Source organism: Capricornis sumatraensis, chromosome 6 (assembly GCF_032405125.1).
Source record: "Capricornis sumatraensis isolate serow.1 chromosome 6, serow.2, whole genome shotgun sequence".
In the NCBI taxonomy this organism is placed as follows: Eukaryota; Metazoa; Chordata; class Mammalia; order Artiodactyla; family Bovidae; genus Capricornis; species Capricornis sumatraensis.
Window position 1 is genome coordinate 114,368,125 of NC_091074.1, and position 21,386 is coordinate 114,389,510.

General features: G+C 45.6%; 1 protein-coding gene across 1 annotated transcript in view; it reads left to right on the forward strand.

Annotated features, from left to right (window-relative positions):
• PAPPA (pappalysin 1) overlaps window positions 1–21,386 on the forward strand; it is a 254,703-nt gene that overhangs the window by 129,029 nt on the left and 104,288 nt on the right. The window contains exon 10 of the mRNA XM_068974426.1: window positions 19,889–20,082. Within this exon, the coding sequence (XP_068830527.1) occupies window positions 19,889–20,082 (194 nt within the window). The remainder of the gene's footprint in view (window positions 1–19,888; window positions 20,083–21,386) is intronic.

Sequence of the window (21,386 nt, forward strand, 5' to 3'; positions counted from 1 at the left end):
CACCCTCGAGTCAGCACCGGTTAGGATCAAGCCTGCCATCCAGCCTCAGACCGCGGCTTACCACCTCCTTTAGAAGCCCGGGAGGCCTACCCCACAGAGAGGCCAGTCAGGAATGAAAAGAAACAGGATGGCCCCAGATGCCAGAAGGGAGGAATTCTCGCCCTCGGTCCAGGTTGGCCTCATGACTCCCAGGGAGGGGTCAGGCTCCAAAAGGACTCAGAACTTTCCTGAAATCGAGGCATTAAGACCACACTTTGATGTGCGCGTTTGAAACGCAGTCCACATCCAAGACAGGTGAATCTGGGTAGCCAAGAACAAGGGCTTCTCTGTGGCACTTAAAGGGACCAGAAAGCAGACTGCCCCTGCAGGTCCCTTGCTGTGCATCTGTGTGGCCAGCCCGCCAGGTCAGAGAGAGCCCGCAGAGGGGGGAGGCCTGGGGGCGGGAGTCTTTCCTAGTCCCTGGCTTTCTCTCCTCTTTCTTGGGGACCATGGTGAGTCGGAAGAGACATTTAATATTCATGAGCTGTGATCTCCACTTGAAGGGAGTGTGCCCTGGGGGAGATTGAAATATTAAGCAAGTGGGGGATATAGGCCTAATTGTATCCTCCTCTTCTTTTTGGGTAGAGAAGTAATGTGCTTAAAATAAAATGATGGATGGGCAGTCAGGATGGTGTGAAACCCCGCTGCGATAGTCTGCAGAATGGAGCGGCTGTGGGCGCTAACGTAAGCCAGGCCAAGGATGGTGCAGACCAGCTGCTGGGTCACATCATGCATTTAGTCACACAGTTATTGATGTCTGCTGGTGCCGAACACTGTGCTGGTGGCAGGGGAGATGTCTGTGAACAAGGAAGGCCAGGGAGGTGAAGGAAACAGCTCTGGCAATTATTGAAATGGAACTGTTGGAAATGCCACTGAGTGGAAATGTGTAGGGGTGTGTAAGTGATGGGCCAGGAGAGGCCCCCTTGGAGAAAGGACCTTCAAGCTGAGACATGAAGGTTGAAGAGAAAGTGGATAAAGTAGGGAGATGGGGAGCAGGGTGATAGAGCAAGGCTTGCAAGAAGTTCAGACTGCTAAATCCTCGAGGCAGGAAAGAACTTTCAAGGAAGTTGGAGAAAGTCATCGTGGCTGGAGAGTGGTGAGGGGTGGGAGGGAAGAGGTTGGACCCCGCAGGGTCTGGGGACCCCGGGGAGGTTGCTGTTCCTGGCAGGAAAAGAAGAGAAGGCAAGTCCTTGGTGTGCAGTCTACACACAGGGACAAGCCCTGCGCAGGCGCCCAGGAGGCATGTGCATGCTTGCCTAGATCAGGGGTCAGGAAACTACTGCCCGTGGTCAAACCACACGTGCTTTCTCTTACGGCAGATCAGGTTTGACTGAAACAAAACTATGCCCCTTGGTTTAGAGATCTGTGACCGCAGAGACAGTCGAGTAGTTCCCAGATACCCTGTATGGCCCACAAAGTCAAAATATTTACTGTCTGGCCTTGCAGGGGAGAAGTTGCTGACCAGCTGCTGGCATAGATGGACGAGTCTATAGGTGGGTGGAAGATTAGCCAATCAGGGAGGTCAAGGCAGATAAGAGACAGAGAGGGGAGGGCATGACCCCTTCCATGTCGCCCCTCAGCCTATAGCAGCATAGTTGTAATTCTATTCACTCCCCTGATTTTTTGTTTCCATGTCAGTTTCCCTCACCCTCGGGGAAGTCATCCTGCCCATCCCTGTGTTTCCAGCATCCAGCTGGAGCCAGACTTTGGCTGATACACTGAGTTAAGTGCTGCTTGGAAGCAGAAAAGAGTGGCTGGAGATGCTCAGCTCCATGTTAGTACCTAGAGCTTCAGAAAACATCCTGGATCCTCCCTGGGTTGGAGAAGAGGGCATGTAGACCTTTAATAAGAACCTTTGTCTCATTTCAAACCCCCAGCACCCCTGGCATCCAGACATTCTCATCACCGCTTTCCAGATGACAGAGCAGAGTCCCCAGTGTTTAAGTGACTTTTGAGAAAGTGACCTCTCTTCCATAAATATTTATTGAACGGGAAAACCAACGCAAGAGGAAACAAGCTTTCATGACCTGACCCAGCAACACAGGGGCTGCCTGTTCTCCAGACTTGGTCCCCAACCATCTTTTTCCAAATGTGGAGTGTGGGGGGTGAGGTTCCATACTTCAAAGGGTAGCTGTGATATATTCGTTCATGCATTTATGGATTTATTCATACACATTTGTTCAGCACCTCTTACATGTCAGGTCCATGCCAAGGCACCGAGAATGCCAGCTGTGCTAGGCTTGGGGCAGTCCCTGTTCTTCAGGAATGATGAATACATATTGATTCTCGTGGCTATTATAGATAATAACCTAGTTCTTACTCACAAGTGGAGAACACCCTGTCTCTGGAAGAGATCAACCGGAAAGTTGAGAGTCGTGATGGAGCAATGAAGGGGGTTCTCTTGGAGAGCGCGATTAAACAGACATGTGTGCATGCTCAGTTCTCAGTCACGTCTGGCTCTTTTGTGACCCCATGGACTGTAGCCCACCAGGCTTCCCTGTCTATGGGATTCTCCAGGCAAGAACACTGGGTTGGGTTGTCATTTCCTATGCCACAGGCTCTTCCTGACCCAGGGGTCAAACCTGCATCTCCTGTGCCTCCTGCAATGGCAGGCAGATTCTTTACCATTGTGCCAAAGAACGATTTTGGGGGGAAGCCAAAAAACAAACATGGAAGTTACCTGGTGGCTCAGACAGTAAAGAATCTGCCTGTAATGCAGGAGACCTAGGTTTGATCCCTGGGTCGGGAAGGTTCCCTGGAGAAGGGAATGGCTACCCACTCCAGTATTCTTGCCTGGAGAATCCCATGGACAGAGGAACCTGGCGGTCTACAGTCCATGGGGTCGCAAGAGTCGGACACGATGGAGCGCGAATACTGTTTCAAAAAACAAACATATTCCAGTGTTTTTCTCCTTCCGCTTACCTGGTTCTTTGTTGAACTTCTTTAACTTCCAGGGCCTCTGAAATGTTACCTTCTCCCAGTTTTCCTCAACCTCTCTGCCCATCCCTACGTAGACATGTTATGCCTACCTTTTAAATCTTCTTTCTCCAAAGTTCCATAATGGACTCATTTCCCAATCTCCGCACTCTCTCCCTGACTACGTCATTCAAAACCAAATACTACAAAATCTGTGTGCAGTCTGAGGCCTTTATCCTGACCTCTGGACTAGTCTATCTAATGACTCTGTCCGATCCCCCGCAGCCACTCAGACTCAACGCAGGTAACACAGGGCTTGCCACGTTCTCCCCAGAGCTGCTGCAGCTCCTGTTTTTCTCAGTCTCAACGGCTGGTGCCACTAGCCAGCCAGCTATTGAAGCTAGAAGCTTGGGAAACAATCTCCACTCTTCCCTATTTCCCACATCCAGTCACCATTCTGACCATTTAACTTTGAACACTTATCCTTCCAAATCAATCCTACTTCTGTCTCCCTACCTGAGTCTCCAGACCCGCCCCCACATTTAGTCTCCTGCCTGAACCACCCTAGGAGAGGTCAGCTAGGTCCCTGCTCCCATCTTTGCTGGCTCCGATCTGTCCTCCAATATAATGAGTATGTGCGTGCATGCTAAGTTGCTTCAGTCATGTCCAACTCTTTGCGACCCCATGGACTATAGCCTACCAGGCTCCTCTGTCCATGGGATTCTCCAGGCAAGAATACTGGAGTGGGTTGCTTTGGCCTCCTCCAGGGGATCTTCCCGACCCAGGGATTGAACCCACATCTCTTCCATCTCCTGCACTGGCAGGTGGGTTCTTTACCACTAGTGCCTCCTGGGAAGCCTAAGCTTCCTAAAAGGCAGATGTCATTCTGTCTCTCTCCTTTTAGAAGCATCAGTGGCTCTGCATTGCCCTTGAGATGAGTCTCAGTTCTTACTGTGGCATGCACCTACAACCCCATTTTCCACTTCCTCCTGCTTGCTCTCAGCCACCCGGCCCCCGGCCTCCTGGAATGTCTGCCTCACCCCAGACTGATTTCTCCTCTCAGAGACTTAGCCCAGATGTTGCCTCCTAAGGGGAGCTCTCAGATCTGGGCAAGATCAGGTTAGGGGGTCTCTTCTCTGTGATCCTACAGCATTTGGATCTGAGCAAAACAGGGTGCAGTCGATAACTTCCTGCCTCTCTCTGCAACCCCTGAGCTCCTGGAGTGCTGAGCCCGGGGTTCATTCATCTCACTTCCCAGCAATCCGTCCAGGACCTAGCACATAATTTGCAGCTCAGTAAATATAGGAGAAATGAGTGAAGGGAGGATATATTTCTTAAGAGACATTTTTATTCCTGAGGCAACAAACTGTGGTAGAGCTTTGTTGGTCTTTAGAGTCGGACAAACCTCAGTTGGACTCACAGCCTCTCCGCTTTCCAGCTATCATCTCAGGCCGGACGTCTCGGTCTGAGGAGCTTAGGATGGAGGTTCTGTGCTCAGGCTCCAGAGCTGGGTTGCTTGGTTCAAATTCCAGTTCTCCCACAAAAAAAGGGGTGGGGGCCACTTCGGTTTCTTCATCCATGAAAATGGCAGGTTTGCAAGGTTGACAGGCCACAGAGCTAGAAAGCACCATAGTAGCGTTTGCCAGGAATGTTCTTGGAGTTTTATCATACCTTCCCTGCAAAGCTGCGACAGCTGGCCCGGTCACTCCTCTGCTATCTCACAATGCCAACCGTGGTCATAACTCTGATGAGGTCCACACGTTTTAGAACATTAGCAGAAGCAGCGGGCAGTCCAGTAGCTCGTGTGAACTCTCTGATAACCCCCGAATTGAGCTGCTTTTTAAAACCAAGTCCCTGCTTCCACTAGCTTCCTTTCTGGGAGGGAGCCTAATTAACTAGTAGCTGGAAAGGACTGCAGGTAGGCCACCCCCCACCCCCCCCACCCCCCCAGGCAGAGAATTCAAAGGGAAGTGGAGAAACTGTGTAAATAACACTGCTTTAAGGGGCATTTAAGCCAATGGTCTTTGTTAAGGAAATTGATGGCTTTGTAAGTACTGCCTCTGAAGGGAGTACTTGAGTTGATGGTCCCCCGTCTCCCCTCGTAAATTCCCTAATGGACTGTGGGCCCAGAGGCTGGGCCCATGCCTGTTCAATCCCTTGCCAACAAAAACTCAGATTCCCCTTAAATTTTTTTTTTTTTTTTTAAGGTTTAACCAAAATATGAGTTACCGAGCTGGTACAGTTTAACTGGCAGAAAGTAGCAGAGACAGATTGTTTCCTTTAGGGAAGGGGAGGCTTGTGATCCTTTGCAGAACCTTGCAGAATCTTTGTGCATGCTAGGCGCATGCTATGCATTTTCTATACAGCTTCTCATTTTTATCCTCCTAACGTCTGGGAAGAGTCATTATTTCACCAACTGCCAAAGAAGAAACTGGGAATCCAAGATGAAGCACACTGCTCATCAACACCCAGCTAATTAGTGGAGAGCAGGGATGTGACCGCAGTTCCATGAGACCCCTGAGCCCCCAAGTACCACAGAATGGCAGGGCATCTGAGAGAATCAGATCAGCTCGTCTCATTAGCTCCTTCTCACCCACATCCACACAAAAGACAGGAACTGGGCAGCAGGGGCAGATGGGAGGGTATGGATTTTGGAATCACGCTAATCAGGGTTAGAGCCTTAAAACCTTAGGTAATGCCTTAACCTTTCTGCACATCAATTTCCTTGTCTGTTAAATGGGAATAATAATTGCACCAAATACATAGGGCTCTTCTAGGATTAAATGACGTTGCATATTTAAAAACATTTAAGTATGTCATTCACTTGGCAAATATGCTTATTTCATGGTGGCTATCATTTTCTGTTTGTTTTTACTGAAGTGTAGCTGATTTACAATGTCGTGTTAATTTCCACTGTACCGCAAAGTGATTTGGTTATACACACACACACACATATCGATAGATATACATTCTTTTTAATGTTCTTTTCCTATGGTTTACTCTGTGCTATAAGATCTTATAGTTTATTCATTCTAGAAAGAATAGCTCATATCTGCATGGTTTGTTGTTGTTCAGTTGCTAAGTTTTGTCCGACTCTTTGCGACCCCATGGACTGCAGCATGCCAGGCTTCCCTGTCCTTCACTATCTCCCAGAGTTTGCTGAAACTCATGTCCATTGAGTCAAGGATGCCATCCGATCATCTCATCCTCTGTCACCGTCTTCTCCTCCTGCATGGTAGCTATTATTTTAATTAGAGAAGTTGAGGAATCCTGAGTGGATTGCTGGAGAGATTTTCCAGAGAAATGTCTGGTTAAATATGGATGGAGAATGAAGACTAATAACAAAAAAGCAGCGTTAGGAATTTGAGGGGGGGGGCTGGGCTTCTGCACGGCAAGGGGTGGGGAGAGCAAAGGGAATCTGGCGCATTTAGGAGATGGCCATGATCTCAGCCTGCCTAGAGCGGAAACTGCAGTACGCTAGAAAGAAGGCTGCAGACACAGACTGGAACCAGGTTATGCCTCATCAGCTGTTATCAAGCCTCTGTCTCGGTACCTTCTGAGGTAGCCCATTTTCTTCTCAAACCAGCTGCAGTTGGTTGGAAGAGTTTTCTGCTGTGTCCCCTCTGAGCCTCCTCTTCTTCAGATTAAGCATCTTCATGCCTGTGTGAGCACTGCTTCCTGATGACGCCTGCCTTGGGCCCCATCCACTGACTGTATCCTGGTTCATCAATTCAGTGGTCTAGAACTGGTCTGTCCAGCTATCTCTAGGACCGGAGGGGGCTTCTCGGACCTCTGTTCTGGAATCTTACTGCCTTTTAGTCAGTAAGGTGATCTGCAATCTCACATTCTTGTTTGGGCCAACACCTTCTCCAGTTGGTAGAAACAGATCCCAGGGTGACTGCTACTCTTTGAACCTTTCTTTGAGCATGAATAGTTATGCTGACCCTTATCTGTCATCTCTGATCAAAAACAACAGGGGTTTTGATTGATATTTTCAAATATTCCAAGTTAGCTCTTAAGACTGAGGACCAATGGCCCTCCTTTTCTTTCCTTCTTCCTCCTTCCATCTCTTCTTCCCGTCTTTCCTTCCTTCTTCCCCCTCTTCTTTCCTTATTGGGAGGAAAGAGACAAAAATATATATACACGTTTCTAGAAAAACAAAATACAGTGCAACGATACACATGAAACATATAGATTCAAGGTAACATAACATGAGGGGCCCACTCATCCTGCAAGATAAAGGAAACTTGCCTGAGTGCCGTTCCGCCCCTTGACTGGGCTTCAGTTTGTCAGAGCACTGCGGCACGTATCCTAACCTGGAGAGTGAGCAGCAGTGGTTTAAACGCCTCATCCTCTTGGTCTTATCTCAATCATATGGCAAGAGGACAGCCTTCAAGGCTGGCTAAACCAACCAGGGCTCCGGGTGGAAGGAGTCCATTTTTGACACTCCAGCTTCTTGCATCGGAACCCTACCAAGAACCTAACACACTGTCTTCACCCTAGTCCCGATTTATGCCAGACTAGGGTGACTGGCTTAGCTTCACGTGGTGCCTTCAGTCCCTCAGCTACCGTTAGCCTAGACTTGTCTAAAAGCCCCTCTTCTCCGGCATCTTGGGGATGCCTTAGAAGACTGATGGGCTGCTTGTTTCGCTGGATTGAAGGATAGATGCGCATGTGTGTACCTACCAACTTTTATTTGCACTGTTTTGCTTTAGGGTCACATGCATGGATTTCTCACTGTCCGATTCAATTTCTGTTTGATATTGCATATTCCCAATAGTTATATAATGAACCTTAGTTAGCCAGTCAGAACTCTTGGCCTGTAACAATGAACTGTGCAGCATTCAAGGAGAGTTACTTAAACTTTCTGAAACTCAGTTGCTGTATTTGCAAAACAAAGCATGTAGACGCGTTAATTTCAAAAGACTTTTGCAGTGTTAAACCTTAATTCATTCATTCAGCCAACAGTCCATAACTGTCTTCTGTATTCTGAAATTGGAATGCAGTAGTGGGCAAAATAGCGTTTGTTCCTGGTCTCATGGAATAGCCATTTTGTTTTAGAGAGAATGCATGGTCATTACTAAACTTTGCAGAAGCAATGCAATGTTATGTAGAAAATAAAATAGACCCGTGGGGTGGAAAAACTGGAGTGAAGTTAGCATGACTAGAGAAGTCCTCATTAGGCAGGTGATGGTGGAGGGGGGACTGGCATGATGAACTGGAAAAGCCATGTAATGCTTTGGGAAATGAGTTCTAGATTGTACCTGTGATGATAAAATGTAGAAACAACACCATGCTTGAGTATTTTCCATAACACTATTTGATCATTACAACCACTTTCTGTAATGGGTAGAAAAAGTAATATTGTCATTTTTTAATAAACAAAAAAGAATGGAACCCACAATGATGATGTACGTTGCCTTGTACCAAATAATCTAGTGACAAAGCTGAGCTTCAAATTTTGGTTTCTGGTTCCTCTTCCGTATACTTTTTGTTAGACATTTTCTTCCATGTTCTCTGGAGAGTTCTTTTGCACTCTGCTTAGTTTCAGTTTTGCTGAACATACTTCCCCATCTTCAGACTGAAGAGTGGATTTACTAATTAAAAGAAAGTTAAAAAAAATCAAATACATTTTGAGAGTGACTTAGTTGAAGGGAATCATAAAACGGATTTAACTCTTTTTCACTCAAAGGGAAACTGCAGCCCTGAAAGGGAAATGCCATGGTCAAAGTCATGGGTACATTAGTGGACATCTGAAACTCCAGGACTTTGGCCACCTGATGCTAAGAACTGACTCTATGGAAAAGACCCTGATGCTGGGAAAGAGTGAAGGCAGGTGGAGAAGGGGACAGAGGATGAGATGGTTGGATGGCATCACCGACTCAATGGGCATGAGTTTGAGCAAGCTCTGGGAGTTGCTGATGGACAGGGAGGCCTGGCGTGCTGCAGTCCATGGGGTCGCAAAGAGTCAGACAGGACTGAGCGACTGAACTGATTTTAGATATCAGTTCTCTTGACCAGTAAGCTGATCATGAGGAAGTGCCCTCTTTCTTTTTTTTTTTCTTTCTTCTCTCTCTCCCCCTCTCCCTTCCTCTCCTCTTTCCCCCCTGGGCCCCCACTTTTGTTTGGACTGATGAGATCACATTGAAACCCCTGACACTTCATTTGTACTTTGCTATCTTTTTGTTGTTGTTTTTACTGCTCTCCCTGTTTTTAATTTTATTCATTTTTTAAAAATTAACTTTTTAAATTTTAACTGGAGGCTAATTACTTTACAGTATTGTAGTGGCTTTTGCCATACATTGACATGAATCAGCCACGGGTGTACATGTGGCCCCCATCCCGAATCCCCCTCCCACCTCCCTCCCCATCCCATCCCTCTGGGTTGTCCCAGGGCACTGGCTTTCAGTGCCCTGTTTCATGCATCAAACTTGGACTGGTGACCTGTTTCACATATGATAATATACATGTTTCAATGCTATTCTCTCAAATCATCCCACCCTCGCCTTCTCCCACAGAGCCCAAAAGTCTGTTCTTTATATCTGTGTCTCTTTTGCTTGTACTTTGCTATCTTTTATCATCTTTCTTTTCTGTTACCTTTTTTTTTTCAGACTCTCTGCATATGAATGCTTCAGATTGGTCTTATGCATTTATTATTAGCTTATATCATCCAAAACAAATCTCATTTTGTTATTTCCTGTTCATACTTTTAAAGGCCTTCAGGTCCAATGTCTGTCCTGTTTCATGACCACTGTGTCATTCACTGCAGAGCTAAATTTTACCCCTTCTTTCATTTATGAGATAGCATTGAAACCCAAAAGAGACTCAGCTGAAAATCATTCAGGGCAGCTTTCTCTGTGGGATGTATTGTCATTTATTAGGATCACTATCTTTGATTACAATCTTCTTTAGGCCATTTAAAAAAACTATAGTAAATTCAAACTGATGTAAATGTATCTTCAAGTTCCAATTCATAAGCCCATCAAATCTCTTTATTAAATTTCAGCTTAGTAGGCACCACCTTTTCCATCCAGATATTCCATTTCTTTGCAGATTCAGTCAAGAAAGAAAATAAAACAATATATAGGACAGATGGTGAGGCAGGAAGTCTCATGGGAAAAAAATAATATGGGATGATTTAGATAGAATTGGATTTTGCCCCTTAATATGTGCTTGATTCATAATATGATACCACTCTAATTAACATTTTCATTTAAAAAATCATTCTATAGTACAATCTGCAGAACAGATTCAAATCAAGTTTGAGACTTCTTCATTACAGTCAGTAACAGAGATTCTGAAACTCTAAAAAACGTTGTTAATTCATAATTTACTGAGTACCTGCTCCAAGACTGGCATTGTTCTGAGAATTAGAGGTGCAAAAAGAAGTGTGACTGGGACCAGCCCAGAAATATCTCACAATCCAAGAGTGATACATATTCACTCACTCATTCATTCATTTGTCCTTAAATATCAATTATGTAATATAGGGAGGTGATTTTCTTGATCCTACAGAAAGAGGCATATGTTGAGTCAGTCTTCCAAGAAACTTACATTATCTAGAAGAAGGGGAACAATAATAAATATACTTTATTTTTAGATAGTGACTAATGCTGTGAAGAAATAAGGTTGTGTGCTACGTTCTAATGGGGATGGAGGAATAAGATGTGAACTTACTGTAAGAAGACAGAGTTGTTATTAGAGGAAGTAGTGTGTGAACTGAGCCCTAAGTAATGAAAAGAAACTTCCCCTCCTGGGAAAAGCCATGGTGGGAAAAAGTATTCCAGGTAAAGGAAATAGCAAGTTTGAGTTTTCTGAACACTAGAAAGTTTGGCTTATTTAAGGAACAGGTACTTGTTGAATGATTGGATAGATGGATGGATAGACGGATGAATATCTGAATGGATGGAATGGATATATATCAGGATGGAGGAATGGATGACTGTCTGGATGAATGGATGGACGGGGGGTCGATGAATGGAAGCTAATAAACAAGAAGGATAATGGTGGAAAATGGTTAGATGAAGTGGTGCCTTGCTGGGAGGCAGTCTTTGCATTTTGTTCGGTGTGACATGGGAAGCCCCTGAAGTGTTTGTGGAGAGTGGCCTGATGTGGCTTACGTTGTTGGAAGAGCCCTCTGGCTGTGCGCTAGAGGGGGGAAGTCTGGGAAGCAGACACGGGAGAGAAACTGGTTAAATAAATAAGTGATGCCACAGTGATGGTGGCTTGGATTAAGGGTGTTGGTGACTGGACAGCAGTGGATCTTTTTGGAATATCCTGAGACGAAAGAATCTACAGGATGTGTTCATGAACTGTATGTGGTATTAGAGGGTGGACCGAAAATAAATAACAGGAGAGATGACTCAGAAGATTTTTAGTTTGGCCATTGTCGGGCAATGTTTTCATTTACTAAGATGGGAAAAAAAGAAATTTGGGAAGAAGCCATTACTTGTGTTTTAGACCTGTTGATTTACTGATGACTTTAAATAGGTATTTAAGTAGAGATGTCATTGCAGGGCGCTGGGACTCAGAGGTCATATCTAAAGAGATGTTTGAGTCATTGGTGCATCAATCCTTTACGTTTTTATTTAAATATTGGGACTAGATGAGACAATGTAGACAGATAGGAAAAGGGAGCCCAAGACCTTGCCCTGAAAACTGGCAGCATTTAGCAGACGGAAGCAGAGGTAGCGGATGAGTCTGTGTGGGAAGGTCTGACAGCTAGAGGGGGACTAGGATGCATGTTGTCATGGAATCCAGGGGATGCATGTTGTCATGGAATCCAGGGGAAATGCTTTGGGAAGGAAGGAATGGATGACTTCTTCATGTTTCAGGACTGTTGGATATTGCAGTTGGTTTTGGCAACATTGAGTCAGTGGTGATCTTGATAAGACCGTTTTCTGTGTGTGTGTGTATGTGTGTGTGTGTGAGGGAGGTGAGTTCAGAAGCTAGAGGGGAGAGAACTGAAGAGTGAATTGTCAGAGAGAAAGTGGAAAATGAAAGTTTAGATAGTCCTCAGTCAATTTCACTATGAATCATGGGAAGGGAAATGTGACCAAAAGGGGGGGGAGTTTATTAAAAAAAAAAAAATTTATATACATTGCTTACTTTTTTAATTAAAAATTTGCCTAGGCAATATCCTGCTTTGCTGGTTTGGAAATAGAGAATCATAAGTCAGGGAACAGAGTGAAATAGTTTTTGCTGGACAGCAGTGATGCGGAAGCATGACAGATGAGGCTGCATGGAGCTGAAGATACTAGGATTAGACCTTGACAGGAGACTTGTAGGCAGGGACTAGCCTTTCATGCTAAGGAGATAAGATGGGAGTGGGCAGCTCTGAGGTGTGCGTTCTGGAGAGGAGCTCTATGCTTATAGAGTAGAGGTGAGGTTGGAAAAGAGAGCAGATGGGGAGGTTGGAGCTGGATGACAAAAGGGCTTGAGCGCTAGATGGGGAGGCTCAGATTTTGCAGGAGTCAATTGAGAAGTTCAAACTGGACCAGCTTTACATTCCAGATGAATCGCTGTAGGCTGCTTTGTGAGAAGGTGTTGGAGTGAGGAGGACCCGAAGCCACGGTGAGAGGGTCGTAAGTGGTGAGTGGTTCCCTGGAGGATGCTCTCTGTGACCGTGGAGGCGGAGTGATCATTGGAGACCCCACCCAGATTCACTGTTCTCCTGCTAGCGCTTGAGATTGGCTCAGTGGTGCCTGGCTGTCACAGGGAAACGCAGAAAGGGATTTCTGGCCTACTTTGGCAGATGGCCAACCCTGAAAGGAACCAGAAACCCACTTAAGCTCCTCAGATTCAGTAGACCTAATCGGCATCTGAAGCTTGTTAGTGGGTTCATGGTTCTTTAGAAGCCCTTCACCACCCTGACTTTTGTACTCCGAACAGGCTGATCTGGTGGTGGAAGTTAAGAAAAAACCTAGGTTTGAATAGAATGAAGTGAGGTCAGCGATTGACTTGAAGTCTTTAAAATATAGGCAATGTAAAGTCCAGATATTTCTGTTCCAGAGGAAACATTTGCCAAGATAGCCCACCAGACCATCTCAAGCTTCCCCTTTATAAACCTTTGGCGGTTAATTACTCCATCCAATTTCCTCCATTCCAAGAAGATATTATTTGGACACAAAGATTGTGCATTTTTTGGTCTCTTTTTGTTGTTGTTTGGATGAACTGTTATGTGGCATGAAGCTTGTTGTGGTTGGACCCATCCCTAAACAAACAGCTGAACTTAAAAAAGAAAATAATATTTCTTCTGAAAAAAATAGTCATCATTGGACTGACAGAGAATATCCTGATGCCAATCCTGTTTCCTCAGCTGGAAATAGAAACAGATGCTAATTTCTCAAAAGTTGACCCATCTTCAGACATGGGAAGTTGAGAAAGATGGGTAAATCTACCCATCATTTGGAAGGCGGGCTGCCAAAAAAGGTGTGCGTTCAAATCCCTGTGTCTTCATTGAGACCTAAGTCAAATCTGTCATCTATCTCCTATTGCTTGTAACTCTCATTTCTCCATCTGCAGGTAGTTTTTGTTTTTTGTTTTTGTTTTTTCCTTATTGGACTGTTGACTTAGTAATCCCAATAGCTTCAGGCTTCCTAAGCCGGTACCAGGGGCTATTGTGAAAACAGAAACCAGAGATTCTCAAAAGTGATAGTGAACTTGGATAAAGATACCCTTTGGATGCCATAATTATATACTGAAAACTTGATATAATAAGGTAGCATGGTACAGTAGAAAAGGAATTGTATTATGGGTTTAAGAACTAATGTTCTAATCTTGTATCTCCCAGAAACTTTTTCTGAAGCCTTCAGAAAATGACTTCAACTTTATGAGCCTCGGTTTTCCCATACATAAAATGAAATAATTGCTTTCGGCTCCAGAATCATCGGCATCATGATCGCCATGACCAGAGGCCATTTTTCAATCACGTTTTATGCTTTAAGTGCTTTCCTTGTGTTTACCACTAGTCTGTAAGTTCTGTGGAATCTCAAGGATTCTACTGGTCTAATAAATTAGCAAAGTTTCTAATCAAGCTAAGTCAATTAACATTCTCCAGTTGGATTGAAATAGTTCTGGTCTAAGTAATTATTCTCTTTTTCCTTAGGTTATTACTTCCCCCACCCTTTTTTCTTTGTTTTAGTTGACTCTGTTTCTGGCTATTTAAATTGAAAATAGCCCATGCACTCTCTTCAATCATTTCTATTCCTGAAGATGCCCTAGGATCTAGGGCTGTGTAAATAAAAAGTAGACATTTCAGAAATTTGAGCAAACTCTGGGAGATAGTGAAGGACAGGGGAGCCTGGCACGCTGCAGTCCATGGGATCGAAAAGAGTAGGACACGACTTAGTGACTGGATACCAAATTTCTAATTAAGAAGACTTCTCCAACCCCTACCTCACCCCAGTATCATCATGGTTAAGAATAAGCCCTGTGCCTTTAAGACTTGCATCACTTTCCATTGGTGTCCATTATGCTGTTTGAGTATACCCAGCACTTTGTCGAGGCAGTCTAAAAGGTAATCTTGTTTTCCTTTTCCATATGGGGAAACTGAGGCACAGGGAGGTGAAATACCAAGCCCATGTTCACCCAGGAATCAGGGACAGATAAGGAGCTTGAATCCAGGGTTTCTGACTTCAAGGATGAGAGCTTTTAACAATAGTTCAGATAACAGCCTGTGCTTATACTTAAAAGTAAATTTGTCTCATTTCTCTGAGACCTGGCTTGTTAAGGTTTCGATTAGGTATGACAGTCCCTGCTTATCTTAAATAGTGTCCTTCAGACATGCTTCAGGGGAACAGAGGCAAGGGAGCTCATCCTGATGCTCCAGACTGATGGGAACTGAAAATTAAGTCAGTGAGAAGCAACATCAGCTGTGTCTGTCCACTGACAGAGCGTCCATCTGTGGGCTCCTGGAGCTGAGCTCACCCCTGCCAACTGAAAACTCAGCCAGGGAAGAGAGGCTTGGCTGTGTCGCCCCCCCTACATCAAGTCTCCTAGCTGGCTAGAGCAGATTCCTAAGTCTGTCACCGTGTGAAAGGAAGGGAATCTGAAGTGGAGAGTTGCCTGGTGTCACGGGAAGATGGGGTGAGATGGAGTAATCAGACTGCCCACTGGAATTCCACTGTAAGCAAGTCACTGCTCCCATCCCTTCACCCCGAGACCCAGTTGAAAGAAACACTTCACAGTGCACAGAGCCTCAACTATATTGGGACAAGAATATATGCATTGAGGGTACTGAATTTTCCTCATTCATTCATTCATTCAGCCAGTATTTGTTTTCAGAATACCCCTCCCGATGGGATGTATTATCACCAATGCCACGTAGCTACTACTGGAGAAGACAGAGGGGCAGGGCGATCATTTGACCTTGGTATTGACTTCAAACTCTTTTTCCCTGCAACCTGCTCAGCTCCCCGCAGAAAGCATTCAAGAAGCACTGAGGAAATTGGGGTCATGAAAGCAGGAAGGCGGGTTTTGTTTGATTGTTTTGTTGCTGCCTTTGTTTTTCCTGGCCCACACATTTGTATTCCATTCCTCTCCCCGCTTTCTTCGGCACTGGGGGCATGGGAGTAGAGAGGGAGAGAGAATTCCCTAGATGAAGACTGGCGGACGCAGCTGAAGGGCCCCTGGGATGCTCGTAGCAAGAGAAACTGCATAGCAGAGTGCAGGGATGTTATTCAAAAAAAGGGACTCTCAGTAGCTTTGTCAGCAGAATCTTGAGGGGGAAAACAAGTCCCTTTCTCTCTCCCCTCCTCCCTCCCCCGTCCCTCCCTCTCCCCCGTCCCTCCCTCTCCCCCATCTCAGTCTCTCTTCCTCCCAGCTTTAGCCTCATTTCCTCTCTCTCTTTTAAGGCTCCCTCTGCCTATCTATCTACTATCCTGCTAGGAACCGCTGCCTATCTAAGTGCGTATGGCCCTACCTGTGTCTGCCTCTGCCTCTCCTCCAGAGCCTGCGGGACGCACTACCTCTAAGCAGACAGACAGACTGAGGTCTTCCACATAGTCAGGAAGGAACCAGCCTTCATAAGGACTCAACTCTAGCTCCAGTTCCTGCCACGGTGCGGTCTCTTTGAGGAAATAAATCAGTGTACCCTAGAAAGCAGGTCATATGCAATCTTCCCATCATAATCTCACCCGATTTGTCTTCCTATTCGAGGAGAAGGGAGGTGGTACCAAGAGTCAGACAACCTCATGACCTTATGCTCAAGGGGGTGTGCCTTCATGATCCTGTAGATGAGATGTGCAGGGGAAGATCTCTCTGCTTGATATAGAGAGTCCAGGCTCCTGCTTCTAGGCCTCCACCAACTGGCTCTGCTGTCTGGAGGCAAATAAATGCCTTGTCTCTTTGCTCCTACGGTTTTCAGTTTTCCATTCAATAAAATGGGGGAAGGGTCTGGGATGGTACACCTCATCACATGAAACCGTTGCAACAACACTGGATAGATATTATTATCTACTCTTTCTGAATGGGGAAATGAAGTTCAGAGAGCTTAGGTTATTTAAGCCCTATGGCACTTGTGTATGGCAGGATTAGCACTTGAAGCTAGCTTCATTGTTGTTCAATTGCAAAGTCATGTCCGACTCTTTGTGACCCCATAGACTGCAGCACGCCAAGTTTCCCTGTCCTTCACTATCTCCCAGAGATTCCTCAGACTCATGTCTATTGAGTTGAAGATGCCATCCAACCATCTCATCCTCTGTCACCTCCTTTTGCTCTTGCCTTCAATCTTTTCCTAGCATCAGGGTCTTTTCCAGTGAGTAGGCTCTTCACATCAGGTGGCCAAAGTATTGGAGCTTCAGTATCAATTCTTCCAATATATTCAGAGTTGATTTCCTTCAGGATTGAATAGTTTGATGTCCTTGCTGTCAAGGGACTCTCAAGAGTCTTGAACCTGGCTTTGCCTGATGCCCAAAACCTATGCCCTATGCAGTTCCCTTTATTGGGAGTAAAGTCTGGACAGATGACTTGCTACTCTCAGATCAGGGTGAGTTTTATTATTTGTGAGTTGGCCACAGTGACCAAGAAGTTGGAGCTACTGAGAAGTGCTGAGCCTGTATTCTTTCTGTACTTGAACTGCCAGGCATGCTACTGGTCACTGGAGTCCTCAGCTGGCTTAAACTCATCCTTAAATAATTGAATTATAATGGATTGATTTATTCTGGCTCTTTTGATAGCATTTCACTATGTAAACTGTTTGCAGAAATAAACAAGGGATTTTGGAGCTTGGAAGGGGCTCAAAATTCTGCTGCCCCTGAATTCAATGATTCCTTTTTTCGGATAGTCAGCATCACAGAAATTCAAGTCCTAGTTCTACTTGACCCAGGCTCTTTCCATTTGAAGGAATGCCTCTTGAAAGTGTTTCAAATGAATACTGATTTTACAAGCTGATTCAATTCAGCCACTTAGGAATAAATTAAACCCTTATGAGAAGAGTATTTTTTTCTCTTGATCATTATTTTAAGATATACACTGTGTGTTTATGTCCATTTCTTATTAAAGTTGTATGGCTATCTTGAGAGGTTGTCCTTGCTGGTTTCTGTACTACAGATAGGAAGCCAGAGGGTGAGAAGTGAAGCTGATTGTGCAAAGTTACATACCTAATATGAGTTTCCCTGGTGACTCAGACAGCAAAGAATTTGCTTGCAGTGCAGGAGAACTGGGTTCGATCCCTGGGTTGGGAAGATCCCCTGGAGAAGGAAATAGCAGCCCATTCCAGTATTCTTGCCTGAGAAATCCCATGGACAGAGGAAACTGGCAGGCCACCATCTATGGAGTAAGGAAGAGTCGGACACAGCTGAGCAACATGCACACACACACCCCTCCCGAGTACGAGGGGCAGAAACCAAACCCTGGTGTTAAATGAGGCTTCACTCTATTCTTTCAGAGCAAGTCAGGGAAGAATGTCCTAGACCAAGCAGCATTCTCAGGGTGACCGTAAGCTCTGCGATATTTAGATTTTCTCAGGAGAGGTGCCTCTTGCCTGGGCAGAATTTATGCGAACATTCTCTCCCACTCTCCAAGTGTGCTGTTTGAAGGAGCTGCTACATGAAAATGCGATGGCAATACAGCGGGATGAGTGTTAAGACGGTGAAGTGAAGTGAAAGTCGCTCAGTCGTGTCCAACTTTTTGCAATCCCATGGACTATAAAGTCTATGGAGTTCTCAAGGCCAGAATACTAGAGTGGGTAGCCTTTCCCTTCACCAGGGGATCTTCCCAACCCAGGGGTCAAACCCAGGTGTCCCGCGTTGCAGGCAGATTCAGACTAATTGCAGGCAGATTATGATGGGGATCTTTGTAAAATAGGAATCCACACAGGAGGGAGTACTTAGCTTTCCTAGAGGAGCTGGGAAGGTGTACCTGGCCAGATGATCGCTTTTGGACAGCTACCTCCAGATTTCTCCTTGTGTTACTCTATTCTGAAACATCAAGAAGCATGTACTGTATAGGTCCTACCTGCTTAGAAGGCATCCAGCTATACATGTATATGTATAGCTGTTCACCTGAAACTATCACAGCATTGTCAATCGGCTATGTTGTCGTTCAGTTGTTAGGTCACGTCTGACTCTGTGATCCTATGGACTGCAGCGCGCCAGGCTTCCCTGTCCTTCACTATCTCCCAGAGTTTGCTCAAACTCACATCCATTGAGTCGGTGATGCCATCCAACTACCTCATTCTCTGTCATCCCCTTCTCCTCCTGCCCTCAGTCTTTCCCAGCATCAGGGTCTTTTCCACTGGATTGACTATAGCCCAATAAAAGTTAAAAGTTAAAAAAAATTTTTTTTAAAAAGAAGGCATCCAGCTAACTCTGTTTCCCTTGAGTTTTGTTCTTGCAGCTCACGGAGAGTCATTGCAGCCAGCTGCAGCTTTAAACTGTCCCAAGCAGGACTCCTGGCTATGATTTGAGTTACATAGGAGCTTGAGAACTCACTTGGCCTTTAACTGAAATACCTAAGATATCCAGCAAATATCTAGAAGATAGCACCTTAGACAGGAAGGGCTCCTGGAGTTTCAGCAGTTTCACCCCCTTCAATGATGACTGAGCCCAGAAGAGGGAAAGAGATTTGTCTAAAGGAACAGAGCAATTCAGTTACAGACCTGGGGCTGATGCCAGAGGCTCTCATATAACAGTTCACTCTATGTCAGCCTGTAATCCTATTTACAGTTAAATAGTCAAAATAGTCAGTTTAAGACTACGAAGTGCTACGGTGGCAGATAATGTACCTAGAACTTGGACAGCGAAAGCCCGAGTTTAAAATCAGGATCCGGCATGAACACATTTCATGACCTTGGGCAAGTTATTTAAGACATGCAGGATTGCAATTTCCCAATGTAGAAAACTAAACCAATGATATCTTTCTCACAAAGGTACTGTGGGGCTCACAAGAGGTATGAAGGTGGAAGTCTTTGTTAATGTGCGTGTATGTTATGTAGTAAAAATCACATAATACAAGATCTACCCTCTTAAATTTGTAAGTGTACATACAGCTTTTTTTAATCTATCGTCACAGTATTGTACCTCAGATCGCTAAAACTTATTCATCTTGCATAACAGAGCTTTATACCGTTAGAACAGTGGATTTGAAATCTCAGCCCCCCTCCTTCCAGGCCCTGGCAGTCGCCATTCTACTCTCTCCTTCTGTGAGTTTGCTTTATATGCATCATATAAGTGGAATCGTACAGTGTTTCTCCTTCGTGTAATGTCTTCCAGATTCACCAGTGTTGCCTCCTATGGCAAGATCTCCATTGTAAATAACAGTCAGTGGTGACCATCAGTGACTCACAGCCTGAGTAACAGTCAGTGATGACCATCAGTGGTGGGCTTGACTGTGCTGATGATTCTGTGTATCTGATTCCGTAACTGCTGGTGGCACCCAGGGCCAAAGAACAAACACTGATCTGTTCTGTCCCTTCTGTGTCTGTCTCCCACAGATGAACCCAGCCGGTGCTATTTCCATGATGGTGACGGGGTATGTGAGGAGTTTGAACAAAAAACCAGCATCAAGGACTGTGGTGTCTACACGCCCCAGGGGTTCCTGGATCAGTGGGCATCCAATGCTACAGTGTCCCACCAAGACCAGCAGTGCCCAGGCTGGGTCATCATCGGCCAACCAGCAGCGTCCCAGGTAAGCGCCCAGCCGTGCATGACATTTCCTGCAGACATTCCAAATCGCTGCTCTGCCCCTCAAGGTTGCCCATCACAAGGGCAGTGTCACTGGACATGGCCGCTTGACCATACCTCCGTTGTGGTTCAGTCGCTAGGTTGTGTCTGACTCTTTGCAATCCCGTGGACTACAGCACTCCAGGCTTCCCTGACTTTGACTATCTCCCAAAGTTTGTTTGAATTCATATCCATTGAGTCCGTGATACTATCCAGCCATCTCATCCTCTGTTGCCCTCTTCTCCTTTTGCCTTCAATCTTTCCCAGCATCAGGGTCTTTTCCAATGAGTCAGCTCATTGCATCAGGTGGCCAAGGTGTTGGCGCTTCAGCATCAGTCCTTCCAATGGATATTCAGGGTTGGTTTCCTTTAGGAAGGACTGGTTTGATCTCCTAGAAAGCTTTGACAAACCTGGACAGCACACGATAATCTCTAGGTCCATCCATGTTGCCGCCAATAGCCAAAGGTCATTCTGAGGTCTCATGAGACTTGTTTGTCAGCAATTGAATTTGGAGTTTTTAAGGGCAAAAAACATTAGCATAGCAGGGGTAATGACTGTCCTGTGTCTCCTACTAGAAGTCATATTTGGGGAAAGCACTCCATTCTGGATATACCACTGACATTCAATGGCATAAGAATGAATTCTCAGGGAGAGTCTCACTTTTGACAGAGGAGGGTGTCAAGTCACGTCCTCCTCTAGCACGCTCTCCTGAATATGGCATCTCCATCATGAATGCTCTGTGTGGCTTGGGACTAGCCTTCCCACTTCTCCGGGCCCCACTTTCCCCATCTTTAAATTAGGGAGTTAGTTGAACTGGATGGTCTCCAAGGACCTTCCCAACACTCAAAAGCTGTGACTCATTCCTCATTCCCGAATGCACTATTTATGTCCCAGGGTTCTTCCCCAAGGGACTATCAGCTTAGTTGAGGGAGCGAGAGCACTGGGGCCACCAGAGCTTCTGTGATTCTAGGGATGGCCCTGCTGTCCCCAGAGTCCCCTTTCCAATTATCCTGCTCAGCGTGCACCTGCCTTCTTCCGAGACTCCCGTTTCCCAGAGACACGCCCACGCTTCCTACCGCCCAGCCCCACAACCGTTTCAGAGGCCGGCCTCCCACCTGGCCTTGCAGGAGAGCCATTATTTCTCCCCATTCCTCTCCAACATTGCTTCTCTGACTCATGGTCGGTGGAGGGCTGGCGCGAGGGTGGAGGGGCCTGGTTTCTAGATGAAAGAGACACAGGACCTTCTTCTAGGGCCCAGGGAGAATCACT